Genomic DNA, 21,340 nt, shown 5'->3' on the forward strand with positions numbered 1-21,340 from the left:
ATTTATGTTGAAATTTTATGTGCATTCCCATACACAAACGCATATGAAGTATGCAATAGCGAACACATCTTACATCCTTTTCCCGTTGCCTTGAGCTGTTTATGGGTTTTGTCTATGATATCACATTCAATCCATCGACTGAAATTGGAATTTATTCGTCGTCAAAATAACTAACGGTTTTGTTATCCAGCGATGTTGTAGGCCAATATTTATTTAGGATGTTCCATTGAGTATTTTTATTGGAAATTGCAATTTGAACTACAGCATATCGAATGTCCAAATCCAAATATGGTCGTGTGACTCTATTATTAACCTTTAATTAGCCCAAAAGTGGCCCCTATTTCTTTATTTATCTTTTTGTTATTGATTTGCTGGTTATGGATGGTAAGATTAAAACGTGCAATCAAAAAATCTTTCAAGGCAAATTTAAAGACAACTCAAACTTGAATCTTCAATTTGCAGCGTTTAATCAGCGAGAGTGTGTTTTGTTGTTGTTTTTTTTTAAAGATTTTTATTTGCTTTTTCATATTTTGCAAATAAAATTCCAGTCAATAGCTGCACAGCTTCATAGGTGCAGAGTTGGATAACTAACGGGAAATGCACTAATCATACCACTACAGTGACAATTCCACTGGTAGCTGTGGCATTTTTTGTATTCGTTACAGTTTTTGTTGAGCTACAAATACGAAACGAACACCGAACTCCACAAGCCATGATGAAGCATTAAGCGTGACGACATCGTCTACTTGATTGGAAACGGAATTTACTGTTGGGCTTGACAGAACATCTAGTGAAGTGTTATTTCAGCATTACAAAAAACATCGGCACAAAACAAAATTAAAACATGAACTGTGAATGCGATTATGGGCCAGATCCAGTTTGCGTGGCTCCAAGTTTAGATGGAAATACAAAGGTGTTTATACCAGCGCGGCACAACACCTAGCCGTTAGTTCAAGCAACTTCCGCTACGCTTGAAGCCTCAGTGCCTGTGAGTTATTTTTTGCAAGGAAACGAGGCTGCTGGCGGCTATGACGAGGCTGCGGACACCTGCGTATCAGTCGGTGTCTACTAAACGCGCATCCTGAAGCATTGAAATATATTTGGACGTATCTAGAAGCAAACCTTTGCTTTGCAAACGTACAACGTTTTATCCGCGATAAATTTATCCAGATTTTTGCACTATTATTTAATCCTTTAGTACTAAATACATCATATGCAATGTTGTTTTTCCCAATCATTATATGTTCAAAAGCAAAACATGGATCTATTGTCCTGAAGCAACGCAAAATAACAACTTTAGCCACCATGCTATTAAACATCAATGTTTTCTCAGGAAGTTTAATTTGCAACCGTGTCCGTTAATTTGCACATACATTCACAATAGCAAGCTCCAATTACAAAATTCAACAAAGTCATGTCAAAGCGTTAGCCTACGTGCCAATGCCAAGCCAACAACACGTTATAGCTTGCGCTATCATGGTAAGCAAACGAACCAACACCACACTAAAATGTAAAACAATTTAACAGAATCACATTCATTTATACATTGCTTCACAAACAAACTTGATATTGTTTTTTTTCTGCAATATAAATGTACAAGGGGATTGCAAAACTATGTTTGGTTTCAGTCATTTGCATATATGTTACCTCATCATAAAGTAAAATACTAAACAATAGAATAAAGATTTTTGAATCATTGAATGTTTCAGTGGACATAAAAACAAGTCGAAGATAAAAAGCAAACATTATGACATACAAAAACCTATTACATAGGAGTACAAATAACAGTGTAAAAATGAAAGTCCATAAATCACTATTTACAATAAAAAGCACTAAAGTGCTTGTGATACCAAGTTTGAAGTAAAGCAGATCAAAATAATAAAAACACATTTTTAAATGTGTAGATGCATATGAGGAGTGGTCAAAAAAGATAGAAGTGCATGGAATATAGTTTTTAAACTAGTTTTAATACAGAAACACCATTGTTTATCACAAGACGATACCAAATGGGTTTAATACAGTCATTTGTATCCTACAAACAATAATAAGCAAAAAATACACAAATATTTTAAAACATATCTGCCCTATGAGTTAGCCCTCCAAAGGGTTGGACTCAGGTCCAGATTCCTTCTTCTCCTTACTCTTTTCTGCATCAAATATAATAAACACTATAAACGAATATCATTCATTTTATACAGCTTAAAATTCATTGTGATTTAGGAATTTAAGCAGTGAACATAAACTGCTCCCACCTATCCATGCATGTTTCATACTGGTGATCTTTATCATTTTGACTGTTTTCTGGTGAAACTTTTCTGTTGTTTTTTTGCCCTGCATGATAGGAGTTTCACACATTAATTACACTTGAATAAGCAAAAAATGTACAATCAAAACTTGTCGAAAAGCTTTGCCAGAAAATCGGAGTCAAATGATTCAGTTTCCAAATTAGGTTTGGTATTTGAAATAAGCAAGTTTGAAAACAGGTAAGCAAAAAAGTTTTTAGTACTTTTTCTTTCAGAACAGCACTCTCTATCAGAACAGCACAGAATGCAACAAAACACTCCACGTAGTTTCCAGGTACAAGATTCATCAGGATGTTTTTTCCAAACACAAATTAGGATAATTATGAAGACAATAAATGCCACACAAACAAATACAATACCAGCAACTCCTCCAGGGTGAAGATTACCATCGGGATCTAAAACATTGAAAAAGCTGTAGATATTTCTAATTGCATAAGATATTTCTGATATGCAATAATATCAAGATTTATTTTCCATTAATTAGTATATAAATTATACCAATTTTACACCAATGTGTGTTAGTACGTTAGTACATGAAAGGAATTGGAAATAATTAACACCACAACTCGATCGTAAATTCTTATTTATAATTACACCGAAATGTAACTTTTACTTGGAATACAAGTGTTTAAGTTCCATGAAGCATCTTTCTGGCAAATTCCAATTTGATCTGTTCCATGATATCCTGACATACAACCAAAAATTTGTGCGGCATTGTATCCAAAATTAATCTGAAGTGGTTGTACTCCCACTGGAAGGTCCTCATCCCCACAATCTAAGAAAAAAAATTGTGTTCCTATTGGCAAACAATTAACGATAGCATATTTAAAAAAAAACAATATTAAGGTGCAAAAACTTTTAAGTTTAAGGAGCTTAATAATTCAAACAAGAAAGCCAGGTTGCAGCTCATTCTCAAAATGCACTGATGATGGTCGTAGTAGTGTTCGAAACGTTTGCACATAATTTATAGCAGCATATATTTAAAATGTTTTAAGAGTTCTTTGGGTTGCAAATAACCGGTGTGACTTGGTTACAATGTGGTAATGTTTGGAGCTGCCACATATACTAATTCAGTGCAATACCTGAATGATAATTTACTGTGTATTTCGATTCAGAAAACACTGATCTATTTACAATGAGTGGTCACTGATAAGGTTGCTTTGCATTTAGACAAAACGGTAAAACCACTTATTTGGACACGAAAAATGTACTTAACTACTAACCCTATCTGCAAGTTTGGTACTTACATTTGACAATAATTACAACAGAAGGACCTGGATCAGATACACATGAACCACTTATGTTTATGAATGTAAGGCCAATTGTACTCAGCACCGGAGTGGTTACATTGGTTGTCAAAACTCCATTTGTTACAAGGGATGGACAGCTGTAAATATTTAAGCAAAACGTGGCAAATAGCAACTGGGATGCAAATTATTATTGACCTGAAGTTTGTTGTAATTGTTGATGTACAAGTAACACTGCCTGTTGCATAATCATAACCGACATTCAACAAAAGCGTCTGAAAAGGCAGCATTTAGTTTTGGACTTTTGCATTGTATAATGTTATTACAAACACAATTAAACAACAAATCATGTTTGAATGTAAATGTCTCACCAAAACTTTTACACATATTTTGAACATATATAAAACGACAAGACTTTAAACGAAAAATATAAAAAGCTAGTGTATACCTTTCAAAAACAAAAACAATTGTTTATTTTTTATGAAACTTACACCATTGAAGAGCCAGGAAAAGAAACAATTTCCAGTGATGTTAACTGTTGCACATGCTTCTACAGTGGAATTGACTGACTGTGTTGATAGAGTATTTGGAAAAAAATTTAGAAAACGAGCTGCATGTAAAAAAACAAAACAAAAGGTTACAATTGTTTTAGGTGAAAAACTTTAAGGGTATTCAACACTTTTTTAATCATTTCCTGTTTGTTATTATTAAGAAAATATAGAAAAACTTGAATAAAATCAAGTACAGCTGTTTATGCAGGATTGTTTGTACCAAATTTTTAGCTCCGCAAATAACTGTTTGAATGTAGGATTACATCAGCTTTTGTACATGCAAACCATGCATCAATCTGGTTTTCAGCGCTACATCTGATGTAAAACCTATCTATCCTCACCATTTTTTGTACAATGCAAAAATGCCAAATCTACTGTTTTGCAAAAATTTAGCCTGTTCTCAACAAACAAAAAATAATTTGGCATAAGTTACAATTGTTGCACATGCTTGTTATAGGATGACAATACAAGATTATTCACTGACATGTTATCACTGTGTTCAATATATAAAAAAATACTGAAAAAATTGTCATTTTGGAAATAAAATATTATTTTGCATTTTTGACCGCCAGCTACAATGAGTTAAATATTCCCATGCAAAGAATATAAAAATGACAAAATCCATGCCGACATGCTTCTACCGTATGAGTAAGTTGTGCTGGTGTTTGACTGTGCTGTTATACTTGGGGTAGTTGTATTCATATTGTCCACTGAAACAAAAGGGTGCTAAAATGTACTTGGCCAATACATGACAAGAAAAACAATAAACACATTTGTAATTAGTTCAGTGTTTAAAGATTGCAAAGCGCTCTCCCCAAAAAATTTTGAATAAAGACTCAAACTTTAGTGTGGTGTTGTTAACCAGAATTTAGTATTTCAGTCAAATAAATAATTTTGTCATTTCATCTGTAGAAAGGTTTTATGAAATTCAGACAACCTTGCAACCATGTCACTGTTAGTACAGAACAACTTTATTTGAACTATTCACAACAACTAATTCTATAGTTGCATGCTTTTGTTTACCATTGGTAGTAGCTGTGTCAGTGGTTGGAGGTGAAGTTATTTTTGCAGTCGTTGGATTTGGCGTTGTCACTACAACAAAAATCACTAATGATCATTTGATCATTTATAATTTTATAAACACAATATACAAAAAAGCAGCATTGCCATGCATTGAAAGTAAAAAAAAACCAGGCACATCCTATTTAGTAAGATAATTTTCATTGTTTAAAGAACTTATTTTTGCATGCTTTTGTTTGCGACAGTAAAACACAAATTTTTCTTTACATGCAAGAAATGACAAAACATGTAAAAGCATTGGACAGAGCAAATGCAGATTTGGAAATTATTATTACTTGGCTATAGCAAAGCATGTTTCAAACTTAAGATGAGTCAAAGATTGCTTGTGTTATATTGTAGGGATGAATGACTATGGGTCAGAGCATTTGTATTTAAAGCTTTTCTGTGTACATTACACAGCCAGTTAATGCTTACAGAATACCTGTTGCCGAGATAACAGCAACCTCAGCTGATGTGATACCTAATGTAGTGGGTGAAGCTGTGTTTGGACTGATCATAGTGTTTGTGCCAACAGCCATATCTGTTGTACTTAATAATAAGCTTGTACCAGTAGTAGCTAATCTGTTGGTGGAAATAGATTTGAAGGTGGCATCAATGGTTACCAATGTTGTTCCCATGTACATATTTGTAGTAGTAAGTGGTAGGGCTGTTGTAACTGTAAATTGGGTGTTTTTATTTTTTGATAATTATTGGCATTTTCCCCCAGTTAAAAAAGCAAAACAATATTGTGGTATATGGGCTACTGCACCTAAGAAAGGAAACTTGTTACTTTATTACCAATATTACAACAGAAGCCAAACATTGCTGTCACCCACATTGCTGCTATGAAATGTGATGTATATAGGACAAATAGTGTTTTTTTCAAAATACACAATGTATATTTATGACTGTATAATGAAACATCTGTTGATTACATGTAAGTATTTCATTAGTAGTTTGTGCACATGACACACTGTAGAATGTCTTTTTCAGTGAAAAGAATTAAACGAATCGATAAACCTACCTCGACTGCAAAAAGATGTTAAGTTCCATTGTGCATCAAATTGACATTCAGCATATTGAGCTTCTCCTACATATCCTATCATGCATGTGAAAGTGTGGCCACCCAAGTAGTCTATACCCAGTGGAACATCTTGCTTTACCCCCTCAAATGAAACATTCTGGCAATCTGAGTTAAAAAAAATAAAATGTTTTATTAGCACAAAATGTAGTGTTGTTGCATAAAATATAGTGTAATTTGGCGCAGCAAATGAAGAACATGGATACTAAACTTACTGATTATGTTTCAGAAACCTGTTTTGAGGGCATTTTTTTGGAAAAAGCATGTGTGTCACATACACATTTTGTGTGCCTGTGGATTTCTTTCCACCTCATCTGTTACTGTTTAACGTAGAAAAACAACTTAAAGTACTTACACATTCCAATGAGTTGTCTTGTAGGGGCTCTTCGAGTTCCATCACAAATGAAATCAATGTCATGCCTTGCAGTGGTTACAGATGGAGAAAAGTTAGTTTCTATTGTTGAAGCATTTTCATTACAAGTTATATTATTGGGTGAAAGTGTGGAACTTGCAAAGCATCCCAAATTATAAAAGTTGTTTATGGGTTCTGAATTTTTTCGCCAACCACATGTGACATAATCATGGGGTAAAGTTAAAAAGAAATCTGGATAAAAGTTTATTGAAACAGTGTGATTGTCATCAAGTCCAAGTGATATGTTAATCATCAATTGTGCATCTGGCAAAACAAAATAATAAAGGTGTTGGAAAGTATAATAAACTTTTCATAATCTTACAAAAATGTGAATACAATGATCTGTATATTTCCCAAATATCTTTTCAAAAACAAATCATGTTTTTGGATAAAAATTTAATTGAAATAAAATTATTTTTATCAGTTTCAGAAATGTGCAAAATTAACAAAAGTAACAACCATGTTTGATTGTAAAAACTGATAGCAAGAATTTTTATTTTATAAATGCATTTGAAAAATAAATATAAAAAATAAACTGGCATTCACCCGATCCTTATGGTTTAATAGTTGCCCATGTCATTTTATTTTTTACATTTGTTGTTCATATGCATTAAGTTCTTTCCTTTAAAATTATATTTTAATCAAATTTAGTAGTTTTTTTTGTAGACTTAAGAATTTTGGCCCTGCAGCTGACAGGTTTGGGTGTGGAAGTGGCCTTTGCTGTTTAAAAGAGCATGAAAGGTGGAATAAGGAGGCTCAAGTTAAATCATTGGCACGAAAAAAAAGGTCCTAAAGGTGGTCCCTGGAATGCCTCATTTCATTGTAGGAATTGTAACCACAGTGCTGTAATCAACATTTCTTTCACTACATCTGTATGTATAAACTAGTTTATAGATAATGGTAAACAAACAAATAACTAACCTATGTTTTGTGCAGCCTACTTAAAGTTTTACATGTTACCTGTGGGATGATAAATAACTGTAAACAGATTCCAAACCAGAAAAAACGTAAATCTCATGATGTCATTGAAGGCAAATTAAACCTGAAAAGTTGCGTTTTAATCGAAACCAAAAGTTACAAATGACTAAAAATTATTTAACCCAAATATTTCTTTGTTTTTCTATGGCTACAATGCTAACTGGCATTTGATTCAACAAGAAAATCCACTAGACTACTTGAAAATTGCCTTGCAGCTGCTTCCTTGCTAAAAACTACGACAATATGTTCGGACTGCGCACCTCTGTCATTGTGTGGAAATACCATGACCAAACAGTGCAACAGCACAACCTTGCGTCGTTAAAAAGAATAAAGGTATGTGGCAAAATGTTGCAAACAAAGTAGGACCAAGTGAGGGGAAATTAAAGCACGACCTAAAAAAATTGGTAGCGGGATATTGAGCCTATTTCGGTATCAATGTCATGATTCCGTCGCAACGATGCAGATAAAGATTGGCTGAAAATGCACTGGTTTAGATAGAAGATACTTAAAAAACGCGTGTAGCGTTGCGGTGAAATCTTTTTTTGGAAAACTGTTGCGTTTAGTTAGGCAAAGCAGAAACTGTCGAAGAATACATTTATCAAGCACCAAAAAAGAAAATTTCCGATTGGGCAAAGAAAAACGTCTTGATTTAACGGCAACCAGCGCGCCTGGCAGCAACTTGGCTGTTGTGTGCATTTTTACTGCGGCGAATAAGTCTTGATCGCATGGAAACAGTAGACGGGCACTATAGCTGATATTTTATGCTTTGTGTTAGTGCGTACAACTAAGTATTTCGTAAATTTTGAAATCTTGCAGAACTTTTAAAAGTGACCTAGAGAAATAGAAGAACACGTTTGTAATTTGATTTTGAGCATTTTGTTTCATGTGCTTTTTTTCATGCGATTTTCCCCACTAACAAGACAGTAAACGCGCACATCAATGCAGAATAGCTGTCAGACGCACAAGTTGCGGTTAACTCCAAACTTATTTCTTCGCCTAAGCGTATATTTTCGTTTTGGGTGCTTGGTACTTATATTCTCAAACAGTTTCTGTCTCACCTAAACATAATTTTTTTCCCACGAAAGGATTTAGGGCTGCGTTACCAAGTGTAACTACGGTAACACATTCTGTGTACATCTTGATGCTTCCGTTTCAATACTCTTCAACATCGTTATTCCAAACAAAGGAGAAAAAAAGACGGACGAAAACCTGCAGGTTTATTAATTCCAGACAATGCACAAATAGCATTCCACACAAGTTGCCACAACGCTCTTAAAGGTACGATTAAATAGTAGGCCTACCAATATCACCAGAACGGAAATAAAATTTTCTTATACATGACTACAAAATGCAATTAAAAGATTTGAAATTAGGATGGCGGTAGACATCCAAATCATCCATTGAACTTGACCCAACTTACACAATTGACGACATGCAATTAAAATTGCCAACTTCAAATAACCTTGCAGAGCATTGTGAAAATAGGTTCCAATTTTCACCAATATCACGAAAACGGATATAAATGCTATAAAAAAAATGCAATTAAATGAGAATCAGATTAAAATAAAATGGTCAGGATGCATGTGCGCGAACACACGTCTCTGTAAGCACATATTCACGTGAAGGGTCGCGAAATGAAGGTTTTTAAGAAGCTTTTATCGCCGAAGACCCAACATGAACACCGATGGTCTAATTCTGTTGGATTAAAGTTCTGTCGGAGACCAAAACCAAAATCTGGACTGTTCTGCGAGACCACATAAAACCATGAAGCATGAATCCACATGTTAGGATCTAGGAGACAAAATGTTGTAACCAATGAGAAGGCATTGTAATTTAAGTTAGACCGAACGTTAGGATCTGTAAGACCATTTCAAAACTTATTACAGTGAAAAGAAATGTTTGCAAACTTAGAAGCCAAGTCAGATTTCTTATTTGATTTTAGTTTTGTTTATGGACAGTATGCGGGGCTATTTGCTGACTTTTGGCTCTCCTATTAATTGCATATTGAGAGTGTAGCATCTCGTATTGATCGTTAAAAATTCCTTGTAGTAACCGCATTTTGTTTAAAGTCACCGCCTATTTATTCAAACCGTCAGACTGTCGCCACATTGTCGCCAAACCCCGTTGCATGTATTGTGTATCGTTTTCTCGTCCCTTTTACTTCCCTTTTGTTTTATAATCAACGAACTCGTACCTGCACACTAGTGATGCGATGGAATTCCAAGTGGTACGCGAGAACCTTTTTGCAAATTTAAGAAATCGTAAGTGCCGATAAAAAAGTGTCAGTGCCTTGTCTGGACGCAGTAATAGTGCGCTGTGACATCATGACTTAATTTAGGGGCATTTTTAACTAAGAAGTAGAAGTTTATTGTGTGAAAGAGAGTGGCAAGTGGGTTTAAAAAGCAATGTAGTGCATTGTTTACCATTCATTTAAAAAGACCCAAGCGATTCTGTTTGACAACTCAACTGTTCAAGACCCAAGCGATTCTGTTTGACAACTCAACTGTTTTTTCTGCATGACGTCTGTTCAAGTTGTTGCCATCTTTAATAAAAAAATTGTTATTCTGAAATGGTGTCAGATATATAAGGAATTTTCAGAAAAAAAACGCATCTGTAAAGTGGTGACCCCGACTTGATTTTCTGCAAAGAACTGAAATCGTGAGTACTTTCTGTCTTGTCTATTGAAGAACTCTAAACTGAAGAAGCATTCTTACGATAAATCTACGCTAAAAGCTAATTCTTATCTTTGCACCTTCATGGTAAACTTAAGGATAATAATCTTGACTTCTTGAGACTTCTAGGACAATGAAAGATAACAAGAATCAGTATCAAAATAATCGAAATTCAATCCTTCTCGACGATAGAGCCTTTTTTCTTTGGCTTTTGTTTTTCTAACCGAATTTCGAGGTTGGATGAACACCGTTTGACATTTTCAATTCAATCAAGTCTTCATACATTTGATGGTGACATATTGTTTGGTTGACAACGATATTCTATATCCCTTGATGATTCTGCGAACACGAATTCTACGGACACTTTGTTTGCTGGTTCTCTTCTCTGGAGGAAATTCTTGGACTGCACCAACGTTGCTGTATTTGCCTTTAAAGTTCAAACCTTGTTAGTTTATTGAGAAACTTTTATCGTTTTTGCCTAAAATGAAACAAACAACTACTACCCCAGCTTATTTAGCGCCTGGTTTGCAAGTCAATAGGGACGATTTTCAGCCCACTATATATAATCAAGATGGGGAAACTTTTCTTAGGTCGCCGGGTTTGTCATCTTCTCACATGCTCCTAAACTGCGTTTGCCTGACAAAGACAAGTTGCCGCCGAACATTCGATTGATTCTTGCTACTGATTATGATTTGGATTTGAATACTCTTGCTGTTAAAGCTGATGCCATGTGGTCTGTAAGTTCTTCTAATCAGCTTGTTTCGCGTGCTGAAGAGGAAAAACAAAATTTATTTCTCAAATGCTTATTAATGACCATCGTCATCGAAAAATAGAAAAAAAGATTAGTGAATTGTTTTCTCAGCCGAAATCTTTTCCCACACATTCTTATAAACCGCAATATTCTGGTTATAAACCGCGATTTTTTTGCAATCAAATGTATCGCCCGAGGCGTGATCATGACCAATCTTGGGTTAACTCTGCTCGAAGAAATTGGAATGGCTATGATAATCGCTTTCGAAATCTTTTTCACCTGCAACCAGACATTTTTATGGTCATAATAGTGGAAGTCAAAACATCTGTTATTACCACTCGCATTATGGTTTTAATGCTCGGTCTTGTATTCAGCCTTGTTCCTTTCCAAATTCCTTTAATGGTCCAAAAAACTAAGGCCGGCCTCCTCAAGGTGGGGTTGGAGAGGCCATAGGTTTTCTCTTATGACCCACGTTTAAATTTATCTTTTTTGGTGGATTCTGGTTCGGATGTATCGTGTGGTTAAGCGTTGCTTTCAACACCTTATTTCGTGGCATTTCTGGCAGTCGTCTTAAAATTTTTGAATAACGCAATTGAAAGTAAATTTTGGTCAAAATCGTTATTATTCTTGGAAGTTTTATGTTGCTGATATTGACCAACACATAATTGGAAGTGATTTTCTGAAATATTTTGATTTTCTTGTTGATGTCAAAGGAAGACGCTTGATAAATAATTTTAGATGTTTTCGCGCAACAGATATAGACAGGAAGGCTTGCGTGATTACCATGATGTTCATTAAATGCGCAATTTTTATTCCAAATCAAGAGCAGGATTTGCTTTATAATTTTTTTCGTTTTTTTATAGGTCTGTGAAGAAATTTGTTTATTTTCTGCTGTGAACAGTTTGAACTGGTTTATGACAACCGTAATTCAATCTGATGCAAAAAAAATTTTTGATGAATGTTAGTTGTACCTTGTGAAATATGGTAATTAGCATAATTATTTTTCTGCCAGAATCAGAGTGGTCTCCGAGATCAGCTGCACTCGTGTCTCTTAGATTGGATTATTTATACAATCATTGTTGCTTTGGTCATTCCATGGTTTCTTTCATTGGTAACTTACACCAAACAGACGGAAATGTTAAGTTCGTTGAGGCTTATGATTTTTGTGTTTTTGTCGGATCTCAAGGTTTGCGCCGGTAAGTTTTGGCAAGATCATGTAGGCTAGCTATGTTGTGTTATTTTAAAGTGTTTGTGACTTGTGGAAAAGGGTAAATTTAACGTTTTTTTGCAAACAACTTGGACGTTAACAAAAATGCTTGTCAGCATGCAGATATTGTTTTAAGTACTTCTATGTTATCTGTTATGAGGTATGAGGAACGTGTCTCAAATACCTATTTTGACTCTGTTTCCACAATCCAAGCAAGCAAGTGGAGCAAGTGTAAATTTCAGTACTACCATTTTCAGTGAAGATATTGTGTCTGTATATCTAAATGAAATTAAAATAACCCATGTGAGTACCTTAAAGATGCAAAAAAACATAAGCCTTTTAGACAACTGCATATCAAACATTATACAAAGGTCTTTAATGTAGTATAAATGTCTTTATAATAAAATTTGTTGTTTTTGCCATTTACAGCAGAAAGTAAGATCTTTCAGGGTTCGAATTAGCGGTAAAAAAACGTATCGCAAAAACGTTACAACCTAAATTCCAATACTTCAATTTTACTTCGTACGCGATTGTGCACTGCGCTGAAAACCTGCTGTTTTAAACTCGTTAACCCAATATTTGTTTCGTTATACATCGCCATCTTTGCATTGACTTGCGCAATAGAGGCTTGACAAAATACGAGGATTGAAAGAAAATAGTCGGTAAAGTTGCCAAGAAACGTTAACAACGTTGTTTGCATCAGCGCTTGTTGCGTGTACGAATGAATAGATAAAGAAGGATGCGGCGCCTTATGATCTGCTGCGTGTTGCATCGCAATAATCTCAAAAACGTGTCGCAACAACTCCAAAAACGGTTCGCAATCTGTGAATTGCGAACTTCTAATTCGAACCCTGTCTTTTCCTGGCTTTTCTTTGCAAATAAACAAAATATATTTTTTTTAAAAAGTTTTGTTGCAAATTGTTTTCTTTGTCCAGTTGCTTTGGAACCATCAACCCAGGATGTCTTCTTGTTTGTCAGCATCAATGCATTTATCAAGGTAACATACTTTCGCTTGCATCTTAATTGTACTTTTTGTTTGCAGGAGATATTTTAAAAAAAAGAAGTAGGTATCAGCAGGCTTTTAAACATCATTTTTGTTGTAATGTGGTTTTTAGTTGTGGCTAATTGCGTTCAATTTTTTAAAATAAATGTATTTTTTGCAGTTTTTCTTGCATTCGTGGGAAAGTGGAAAATGGCAGCCAAATCCATATTACTTTGACTTTTCACAAAGTACTTTCAAACTATTCAATGGTTCTACTAGTATTCAATAATATTGAAAAAAAATCAATACACTTCAATGTTACAGGTGCTCAATTTGTAAACAAATTGTTGGGCAGTGGCGGATCTAGAAAAAATATGAGGGGGGTGTTCGGTTTCGGTACTTAATTAATGAAGCGTTAGATGCGGTTACAATTTTTTCGGACATTTACCACAAAAATTTAGCTTTAAGAAACAAGTAGCACATTACAATAATTAAGAGAAATATCGAACAACTTCTGCGAAACTAAAAACTTTTTATTTGTGCATGGGCGCTTGTCCAGTTTAACGAAAAACGCAAAAACAAACCCTATATTACGTAACAATGCGATTTCATCTGTATCCTCGACGAATATAATTGCGGTGGAATCGTTTTTAAACTGAGTTTATTAAAAACAAATCTGTGATGGTCTAGGTCGTGGCACCACCACATTGATTTTTCAGCGGTAGATAAATTTTTGCTAAATATAGTGAAAACAGACGAAATACAGAATACTCGTTTAGCTACATATATTTTGGTGCAATCTTGCCAAGCAATTATTACTGCTACAGCGTGCAGCTTCTGTATAGAAATAATAGCAGAAATGAATAAATTTATGAGCTCCCGCTTTCGAAAACGGTATTGTTAACGGGTTATTGACCACGGACTGACAAACAAAGAAACCAAGGAGACGATCACTTGACCCTATTGTTTGTTCCTGCGTAGCTGGAAATTAACCGTAGGCCTACTTTCACACCCCACAAAACAATGTGCCAAAATGATAAGGGTTTTGTTTTGACACCTTCCCCCCCACCTCCTTCATATCCGCCACTGAATAGGCTTAATTTAAAGTTACAGAAACTGACTATTACGGTCACTTTAGTAAGTAACTGACTAATTTTTAGGTACCACTAATCAAGAAAAACGCACTAATTAACCAAAAACCAAATGACATTGTTGGTACAGCTTTTCCAACCTTATTATGTATTCAAATTGCTAAAAAGTCTTGAGTTGACAACAGTTGAAACTAGCTATCCTTTTGATAGATTGGAGAAGCTTTACAAACATTGTTGAATTATAATAACCACCAAACAAACATATATTTTATTATATCACTAAAATTATTATGTTGTGCTTTGTTGCTGTATCATAAGTAGGGTTACCATTTAATCAAAAAAAAGTATATACAGTCATGGGCGTATCCATGGGGTAACAAACGCCACTGTATTTTTTTTGTCAAAATCCGCGTGTAAACCAAAAATTCTCTTTGACGTTGACCTAAAAACCGCATCAGGCTTGCATTCGCCATTGTTTCCAAACAGGGAGCATTGTTACCAAACATGTTGCATTGTTACGAAACAAGTGTTATTTTTCGTAAGTTTAAGGACGAAATGTCGTTTTTTAGTGGTCACGTTGTTGTAATAGCAAGTGGTTTTCTTGTGTGTAAAGTCATTTAGTTTAGTTGTCAAATACGCTGCCAATACTGCGCATGTTGAAAACAACTGTTAGCGCTCGCATAGGTGCAAAGACGAATATTAGGCCACTGCTATCAAGAGGTGGTTTATTAGAAAATGTCTTTCACTGCACCATACAACCAAGTACTTGTATTTTATAAATAAATAAGAAATGTGTTCTTTTAACAAGCAAGATTTTTAGAAATAAGCACATTTTCATTCATTAAGACACTACTTGTTAAAATAAGCACAAATTTTAGAAAGCATTGGTATGGCAAACTTCATTAAAAAAAGTGGTTAAAGATTTGCATATTTGACAATAAAAGACAGTTGGCCCTTTATCAAATAAACTCAAACCCCAATTAATTTGGAATGGACAAAAGTAAATTACATGTCTACTTAACAGGGCAAATGTGCTGTAAGTTTAAAAAGCAATGGCACAATTGAAATAAAATTAAAAGTATATTTAACCTTTCCTTTGCTTTTTGCAAATTTACCAAGTAAGGTCACTATGAGACAAGAATACTTCACGACGAGTTAAAGAGATTTTATGTCACCCACTGTGTTTCTTACTGAATTACATGCATACTATTTTTTGGTGGACTGAAGCAAAGTAATATAAATTGAAACCACATATTAAAGTCTTTCAAAAATGGTAGCAGTATTATTGCTAAACATTACATAAAAACAACTTGCTGAAAATTACATATATTTTGTATATTTGTGTAAATGTTTCTTATTTTCAAAACTCTAATTTATGCCTGTTATTGTAGAATGCCGCCTAAATCTAACTGGAATTTTTTTACCCACAATTGATGCAAATAGTACTTCATATGGAGCACCTGGTAAATTTAAATGTCCAGCAGGACAGAAGTTATTTTACAGCAACTCAACTCCTGGTATCAGTGATACAATTTGTCAAAATGATGCAACATGGTTTGGAACTGACTATATTCAGTGTTGGTCAGGTAGTATATGTACCACATAAAACAGTCTAGTGATACGCAGTTATCAAGAATAAACTTGCATTTGTCCTGTGGTGCAGTATACAAATAAATGGCCATTGCTTTACCAACTGACATTAAAAAGTCTGCCCTGGCATGGCAAAGTGTACATGACCACTGTTAACACAAAAATTAATATGTTGCATTACATGATTTTTTATTGTATGCTGCTAAATCTTTACATACAGTTTTTGTGACAAATTTAATCTTTTGGTTGTAAAAAATCTGTATTTTTTACAGCTCCTGATGCCATACTTAAGAGCAGTTTATCAGGACAAGTTGGAACTGATTTACTTGTTAACTGTTCATATAAGAAACCTTTTTATCCAAGACCAATTAGATACATGTTTAAAGTTGCTGGTATTACTGTTTCAAATACTGCTGTAGGTTAATGCTTGGCTATATTTTATTTGTATTATAAAATATATTCTCTCTATCTCAGAATGAGATACTTATTCTCAGAATTATTTGTATTTACATGGAAGTAAATGTATAAATGTTATTTTATAATTGCAATATTTTCTGGTTGCGTGAACTTTATTTTTAAAGTTTGTGCTATACATCAATGTAATCATCACATTATTGTTAATTATTATCTTTGCATGGAACATAATAAAATATTAAATAAAAAAAGGATTTTGTTTTAGAACCAAACATATAAACTGAAGCTAAACCGTGAAATGAATGGAAAACAAATTGAATGTCAAGTAATTACAAATTATACTAAATTCAGACCAAACAGTGGATGGTCCCAACTAGCAACCCTTAATGTAACATGTAAGTATAATTAGTGAGTTCTGAAACTATTGTTTTTGTTAACATATCCAATAAATGGTAGTAATATGCTTATCTCAGAATAGCAGTAACTTGTACCATTGAAATGTAGGTATTGTTTATCATGTCTGCTGTTTTTGAATATTGATAGTTAATTTGACAACACTTTTGGCTCAATCATTTGGCACAGTGTTTATTTTAGGCAAACAAGCACTTGGTGAATGATATTGAAACTAATCTAGTTCTAATATCAAATAAAATATTTGTGTTAGATTATTCAAATCTGTTGGAATAAATTAGAAATATTGCCTCAAACAAAAATTCTTTCAGTTGCACCAGTTTGGAATAATTTTGGATCATCTTTATGGAAATGTTATAAGCCTTGTAAAATTACCATACAATCTAATCCACCACTATCCAATGCTACCTTGTACACATCAGGTATTTTTCCTGTTTTTTCTTTGAAATATCCTATTTGTATTGTCAAACTACAGAAAGAAAACCTTTGAATGTATCAGCAAGTTCCAAGTACAACAACAACCACTATAACATTACCCCTCGGGCAAGTTATCTGATAATCCAATGTGATTTCTTGGTAATGATTATAAATTTTAAAAGTCTAGGTCCCATTAACTCCCAATGCTGAGTACACACTTGTGGTAAAGAATTCCATTGGAACATCAAATTTGACATTTATGTTTGTTGAATCACAAACAACTGCTGGTCAAAAACCACCAACAACCACAAACCTAGCATTACCGAAAGCAAACACAAACTTTTTAATTGGGATCTCTGTTGGTGGAACTACCATACTTCTTCTAGCTACAGCATTGGTCCTGCATCACTTAAAGCACCACTTTTCCAAATCAGGTCGCAGAGTTGATTTCAATTGGGAGTTTCACTAGGTTTACAACAGTGGTTCATAACCTTTTCTGTCCCCTTTTATGATTTTTTATAGTATTTAATTTGTCCATCCTGACAAACGTTTTGTAAATTTTAATAAGAAGGCTGTTCCTATCCATTTACGACCCTCCTAGCATCTTTCCTCCAGGAACTACTGATTTACAAGAAAGTCTAGTTTTACTCTTGAAAATCTTGCCTTTACCTTTTTGTTCTTTTTTCCAATGACAGGTGGGCAGAAGTTGCAGTAAATTAAAACAGTTGTGATCAACTCCTCAACAAATTTAAATGCCATGTGGCATTTTTTTGCCAGACCAGCTCAGATACGTGTCTTCCGGTTTGATGTCTCGTAGTTACTTTTTCTCTCTTAGATAAAAAAGAAGAGCATACAAACCAATTGTGTGGCACATCGCCTGTTATTGATGGACACAATGGTGTGAATGTTGATAAAAATGAGAAAAAAACAGCAACCAAGGAAGTGAAAGTAAATGTTGCTTACATATCTTCATCATCACCTGATGCTATTGAAGAAGCTTATGGGTCTGTAAAAAAAGGTTTGTAATGTTGGTGTAATTTGATGGTACAGCTATTCAGGTGGTACATTGAGGTTTGTACAAGTTGTTAGAAAATAAGAAACAGCACAGAGTTAGATAATGACAATTGATTATTTGATGTCCAATTGTCCAAAAATAATAGTATAATTGCAACATTTCAGATTGTTTTATATGAAAAATTAATTGACCGTAAGTTTCCAGTTTATCATTCCTGTTGTGAACAGTGATCCTTTTTCTGTTTTGCAAAACCAATCCATGTAGAAAAAATTTCATGTTTACTCTTCACAGGTTTCAAAGAAGAAAAGTTAAACATTTTGTATGAAGCTGCCGGTCCATCATCTCGACCTGATGTCACATATGCTGAAGTGGACAAAACTAAGAAAACAAAAAAATGTAAACTCATGTTAGTTTAATTTCAGTAATTCATGTAAGTTCAAATTCATACAGTAGCCAAGGCCAAAGAAATGAAAGTAAATGTTGCTTATGTTCCAACCCCTGAAAACCCTGATGCCCCTGAGGAAGCTTATGCTGAAGTGATCAAAGCCAAGAAAAACAAGGGCAAGAACACAAAAACAAGTAATATTAATGAAAAGTGGGAATATTTCCTGTTTACTGCACATTTTTTCATGTAGATAAGAAAAGCAACTCCATATTGGATCCAGCTTCTCAACCCGGCACAAGCAAGAGTGATGAATATGCAGTTGTTGTGAAGGAAGTAAAAAATCCTGGTTAGTTAAGTGCAATTTTTCCTGTTTATTTGAAAGAGTGTTTCTGTCCTCTTAGTAAATTATTCTCAGACAACAAGATTGGAGAATCAAGTGGAGGTGCAACTTATGCTGTCGTGAGCAAACCTAAAAAGAAAAAAAAAGAACCACCACCAGATCCAACCTCTGACACTGGTAGGAGGTTTAACAAATTTAAATATACCTGTAGATTGTAAACATTTTGAAGTATTTCTTTTTTTTATTAGATGATGATCCATATGCTGAAGTTGAACTTCATGGAAGGGAAGTAAGTTATTTTTGGTAGTTGTGGATTAATTTTTTGTTTGTACTGATATAAATTTGCCACAAAATTCATTTGGAATTATTGTGATTCATTCAGTTGAAGTAAATTTTATGTTCTGTTTTGTAGGAGGACAAGTAAACACATCTAGTAAGTAAAATACCTCAATGTTTTAATTTTAAGTTTCTTTGTTTTGTTTAATCTGCCATAATTGTTACCACAACATGTTTTTCTTACAAGTGGTGCATGTATTAATGTGTAAATTTGTTTTAATAAACTTTTGTTTCAGTGCAATTTATGTTACCTTACTTTGCTAGCAATACCTTCACTGACTTGTGGGTGTTTTCAGGAACCAACAAAATCAGTTTTTCAACAATCTTCTTTCAGAACAATGTGTTGTTCCAGTTGTTTAGACTTTCTGATTAGGCCAAGAATTGAGCTGCACAATGCTATGTTTGTTAATGATTGTGCAATTAACCTGTTCTTGTATTAATATTTCTTTGTTTTATGGACATAGTTCTGTGACAAATTGTTACAGCTCCTACTTTGTATCTGAGTGTGAAGAACTTCACTGTTGAGTTATTGCTTTTTGTTAGAATCGTGTATTTATATATGCAGATTGCATTTGCACTTAATCATGTTTACCTTGCTAATGCACTTGAAAGTTACTGTGGTTTGTGCTTTCTATTGTGGGAAAACTTTACACAATATTCTGGGGACTGTGCCTGCTAAACATAAATTTAGTGCAATCATGGCATTGCTTTGCATACTTATGTGTTATTTGTCATACAGTTTTTTAAATAGCCTATTTTGTTTGAACTAAAAAATCAGCTAGTGTTGTGCAGTTTTCCTTCTATAATGCTTCAAATCTTGTTTTCTTTTAAACTGCTATGATTAATGAAGTGCTTACAAAGTTTAAATGTATGGAACCGTTGTTATCCTAGGCTTGAATTCTATGATTTTTCATCAATAAAAAACAAACATGCGAAAGAGTTGCAAAACTGTAGCAATGTCTATCAGAAAATATTATTCAACCAGTTTTTGTTTCAGCAAAGTTTTTAGGGCAAGCTTCATTGTAACTGTTATTTGAAGTACAAATGAATAATGATGAGCGACAATATTCTAAAGTCACATTATTATCAGACGTTTAAATAAATGCCACATTACTGAAACGACAATAGGTCTTATGTCGATTGTGACAACTTCCCAAGTGGTGGGCAACGTCCTGTGCCCACATCCGTTCATTCTATCAATGGCTCCAGGAAACTCTACCAAGGATAACTTCATTTACCGCAGAGCGCAAAACTTATACTGACATATGGAAACCGTACGCAAAGATAGATGCGATACAAGAAATGTGGCCAATAAAATCACAAATTTCCCTTTTAACAAATGATCTGAATAGAATTTAGTTGCGATCGACAAAAAATTGCAGCCTACATAAAATCTCCGCAAAACAGGAGTCAAACGATAGTAGGCTACGTAACCATCGTTATTAAGATTAAAATAGTCAATTTTAAATAGGTGTATTTGCAAAAGCACTACAAGTGTTACCCAGATACGGGTCGATGTGTTCATAATGTGTAGCAAACATTTGTGTCATCAGGGGCGACCATGCGCTAAAACGGTTTGAATTTCGCCGTACGCTGTCCATTTCCGTATAATGCTGAATTTTAACACTAGATCCAAAATTATTATTGGATAAATTGTGGGTGCTTGCTCAACAAACCCACGTGGTTATGTGCCTATGGATGGTCCACACACGTCGGTTATGATAAACTCTGCCATGTTTAAATGACCGATGACGGCAGTGTATTGGACATGCATTTAGCTAAAAAACGAGACTTTTATCAGTTAAAGTTTGACTCTTTCAAACAATCCTGGCTCTTTACGACCGACAATACGGTACAAGATGCGAACGTTATTTACAAACGGTTTACCCCATGTCAGAATGTCGAATGTTTCCAAGAGGCATTAGGGCTCATTTTTCTCAGAACTAGTTTAAACACTGGTAAACTGTGACGTAAGCTCCACCATAGGCATTTAATATCTTATGCATACTTCTCTCGGCATTTGTCAATAAAACAAAAGTTTTCGCATTTCCAAAGCATGCACAATAAGTTTCAACTTTTGAAATCGTGTGGTTATAAA

The 21,340-nt window shown here is 34.2% G+C and overlaps 2 protein-coding genes across 10 annotated transcripts; one reads left to right on the forward strand and one right to left on the reverse strand.

Annotated features, from left to right (window-relative positions):
• Window positions 1-1,322: 1,322 nt before the first annotated feature.
• Window positions 1,323-7,851, reverse strand: LOC145897765 (uncharacterized). Of its 6 annotated transcripts, none has more exons than XM_082986197.1 (13): window positions 7,614-7,851; window positions 6,597-6,917; window positions 6,185-6,349; window positions 5,642-5,836; window positions 5,125-5,193; window positions 4,743-4,811; window positions 4,042-4,160; window positions 3,749-3,825; window positions 3,551-3,690; window positions 2,917-3,078; window positions 2,507-2,698; window positions 2,253-2,331; window positions 1,323-2,147 (listed from the first exon to the last, which is right to left on the reverse strand). In XM_082986197.1, the coding sequence occupies exons 1-13, from the start codon at window positions 7,669-7,671 to the stop codon at window positions 2,138-2,140; spliced, it is 1,656 nt and encodes a 551-aa protein (XP_082842323.1). In that variant the 5' UTR covers window positions 7,672-7,851; the 3' UTR covers window positions 1,323-2,137. The 6 variants fall into 6 exon arrangements, with proteins under 6 accessions (XP_082842323.1, XP_082842321.1, XP_082842320.1 ...); XM_082986195.1 differs by having other exon boundaries at window positions 2,522-2,698; window positions 5,603-5,836; XM_082986194.1 differs by having other exon boundaries at window positions 5,603-5,836.
• A 4,075-nt stretch (window positions 7,852-11,926) lies between these two features.
• On the forward strand, window positions 11,927-20,170 carry LOC145898641 (uncharacterized). 4 transcript variants are annotated; one of them, XM_082987175.1, is made up of 19 exons: window positions 11,927-12,038; window positions 12,110-12,250; window positions 12,422-12,564; window positions 13,197-13,258; window positions 13,425-13,567; window positions 15,726-15,920; window positions 16,197-16,339; window positions 16,604-16,733; window positions 17,061-17,171; window positions 17,225-17,292; window positions 17,354-17,600; window positions 18,002-18,184; window positions 18,473-18,577; window positions 18,632-18,760; window positions 18,817-18,912; window positions 18,982-19,083; window positions 19,155-19,195; window positions 19,319-19,339; window positions 19,539-20,170. In XM_082987175.1, the coding sequence occupies exons 2-18, from the start codon at window positions 12,190-12,192 to the stop codon at window positions 19,328-19,330; spliced, it is 1,971 nt and encodes a 656-aa protein (XP_082843301.1). In that variant the 5' UTR covers window positions 11,927-12,038; window positions 12,110-12,189; the 3' UTR covers window positions 19,331-19,339; window positions 19,539-20,170. The 4 variants fall into 4 exon arrangements, with proteins under 4 accessions (XP_082843301.1, XP_082843302.1, XP_082843303.1 ...); XM_082987176.1 differs by having other exon boundaries at window positions 11,931-12,250; window positions 19,507-20,170; XM_082987177.1 differs by having other exon boundaries at window positions 11,931-12,250; window positions 18,635-18,760.
• The last annotated feature ends 1,170 nt before the right edge of the window (window positions 20,171-21,340 follow it).

This window comes from Ascidia mentula, chromosome 4, assembly GCF_947561715.1.
Source record: "Ascidia mentula chromosome 4, kaAscMent1.1, whole genome shotgun sequence".
In the NCBI taxonomy this organism is placed as follows: domain Eukaryota; kingdom Metazoa; phylum Chordata; class Ascidiacea; order Phlebobranchia; family Ascidiidae; genus Ascidia; species Ascidia mentula.

What these genes read in the sequence shown, in the direction of transcription:
- LOC145897765 (XM_082986194.1), bottom strand. Translation starts at nt 7,671, where the DNA reads ATGAGATTTACGTTTTTTCTGGTTTGGAATCTGTTTACAGTTATTTAT. An exon ending in AACATCTTTTTGCAGTCGAG is followed by an intron (nt 5,837 to 6,184) that starts GTAGGTTTATCG and finishes CCCAATTTACAG; the next exon opens with TTACAACAGCCCTACCACTT. An exon ending in TGCTGTTATCTCGGCAACAG is followed by an intron (nt 5,194 to 5,602) that starts GTATTCTGTAAG and finishes TTTTTGTTGTAG; the next exon opens with TGACAACGCCAAATCCAACG.
- LOC145898641 (XM_082987175.1), top strand. Translation starts at nt 12,190, where the DNA reads ATGTTAAGTTCGTTGAGGCTTATGATTTTTGTGTTTTTGTCGGATCTC. An exon ending in CTATATTCAGTGTTGGTCAG is followed by an intron (nt 15,921 to 16,196) that starts GTAGTATATGTA and finishes TATTTTTTACAG; the next exon opens with CTCCTGATGCCATACTTAAG. An exon ending in GAAGGAAGTAAAAAATCCTG is followed by an intron (nt 18,913 to 18,981) that starts GTTAGTTAAGTG and finishes AATTATTCTCAG; the next exon opens with ACAACAAGATTGGAGAATCA.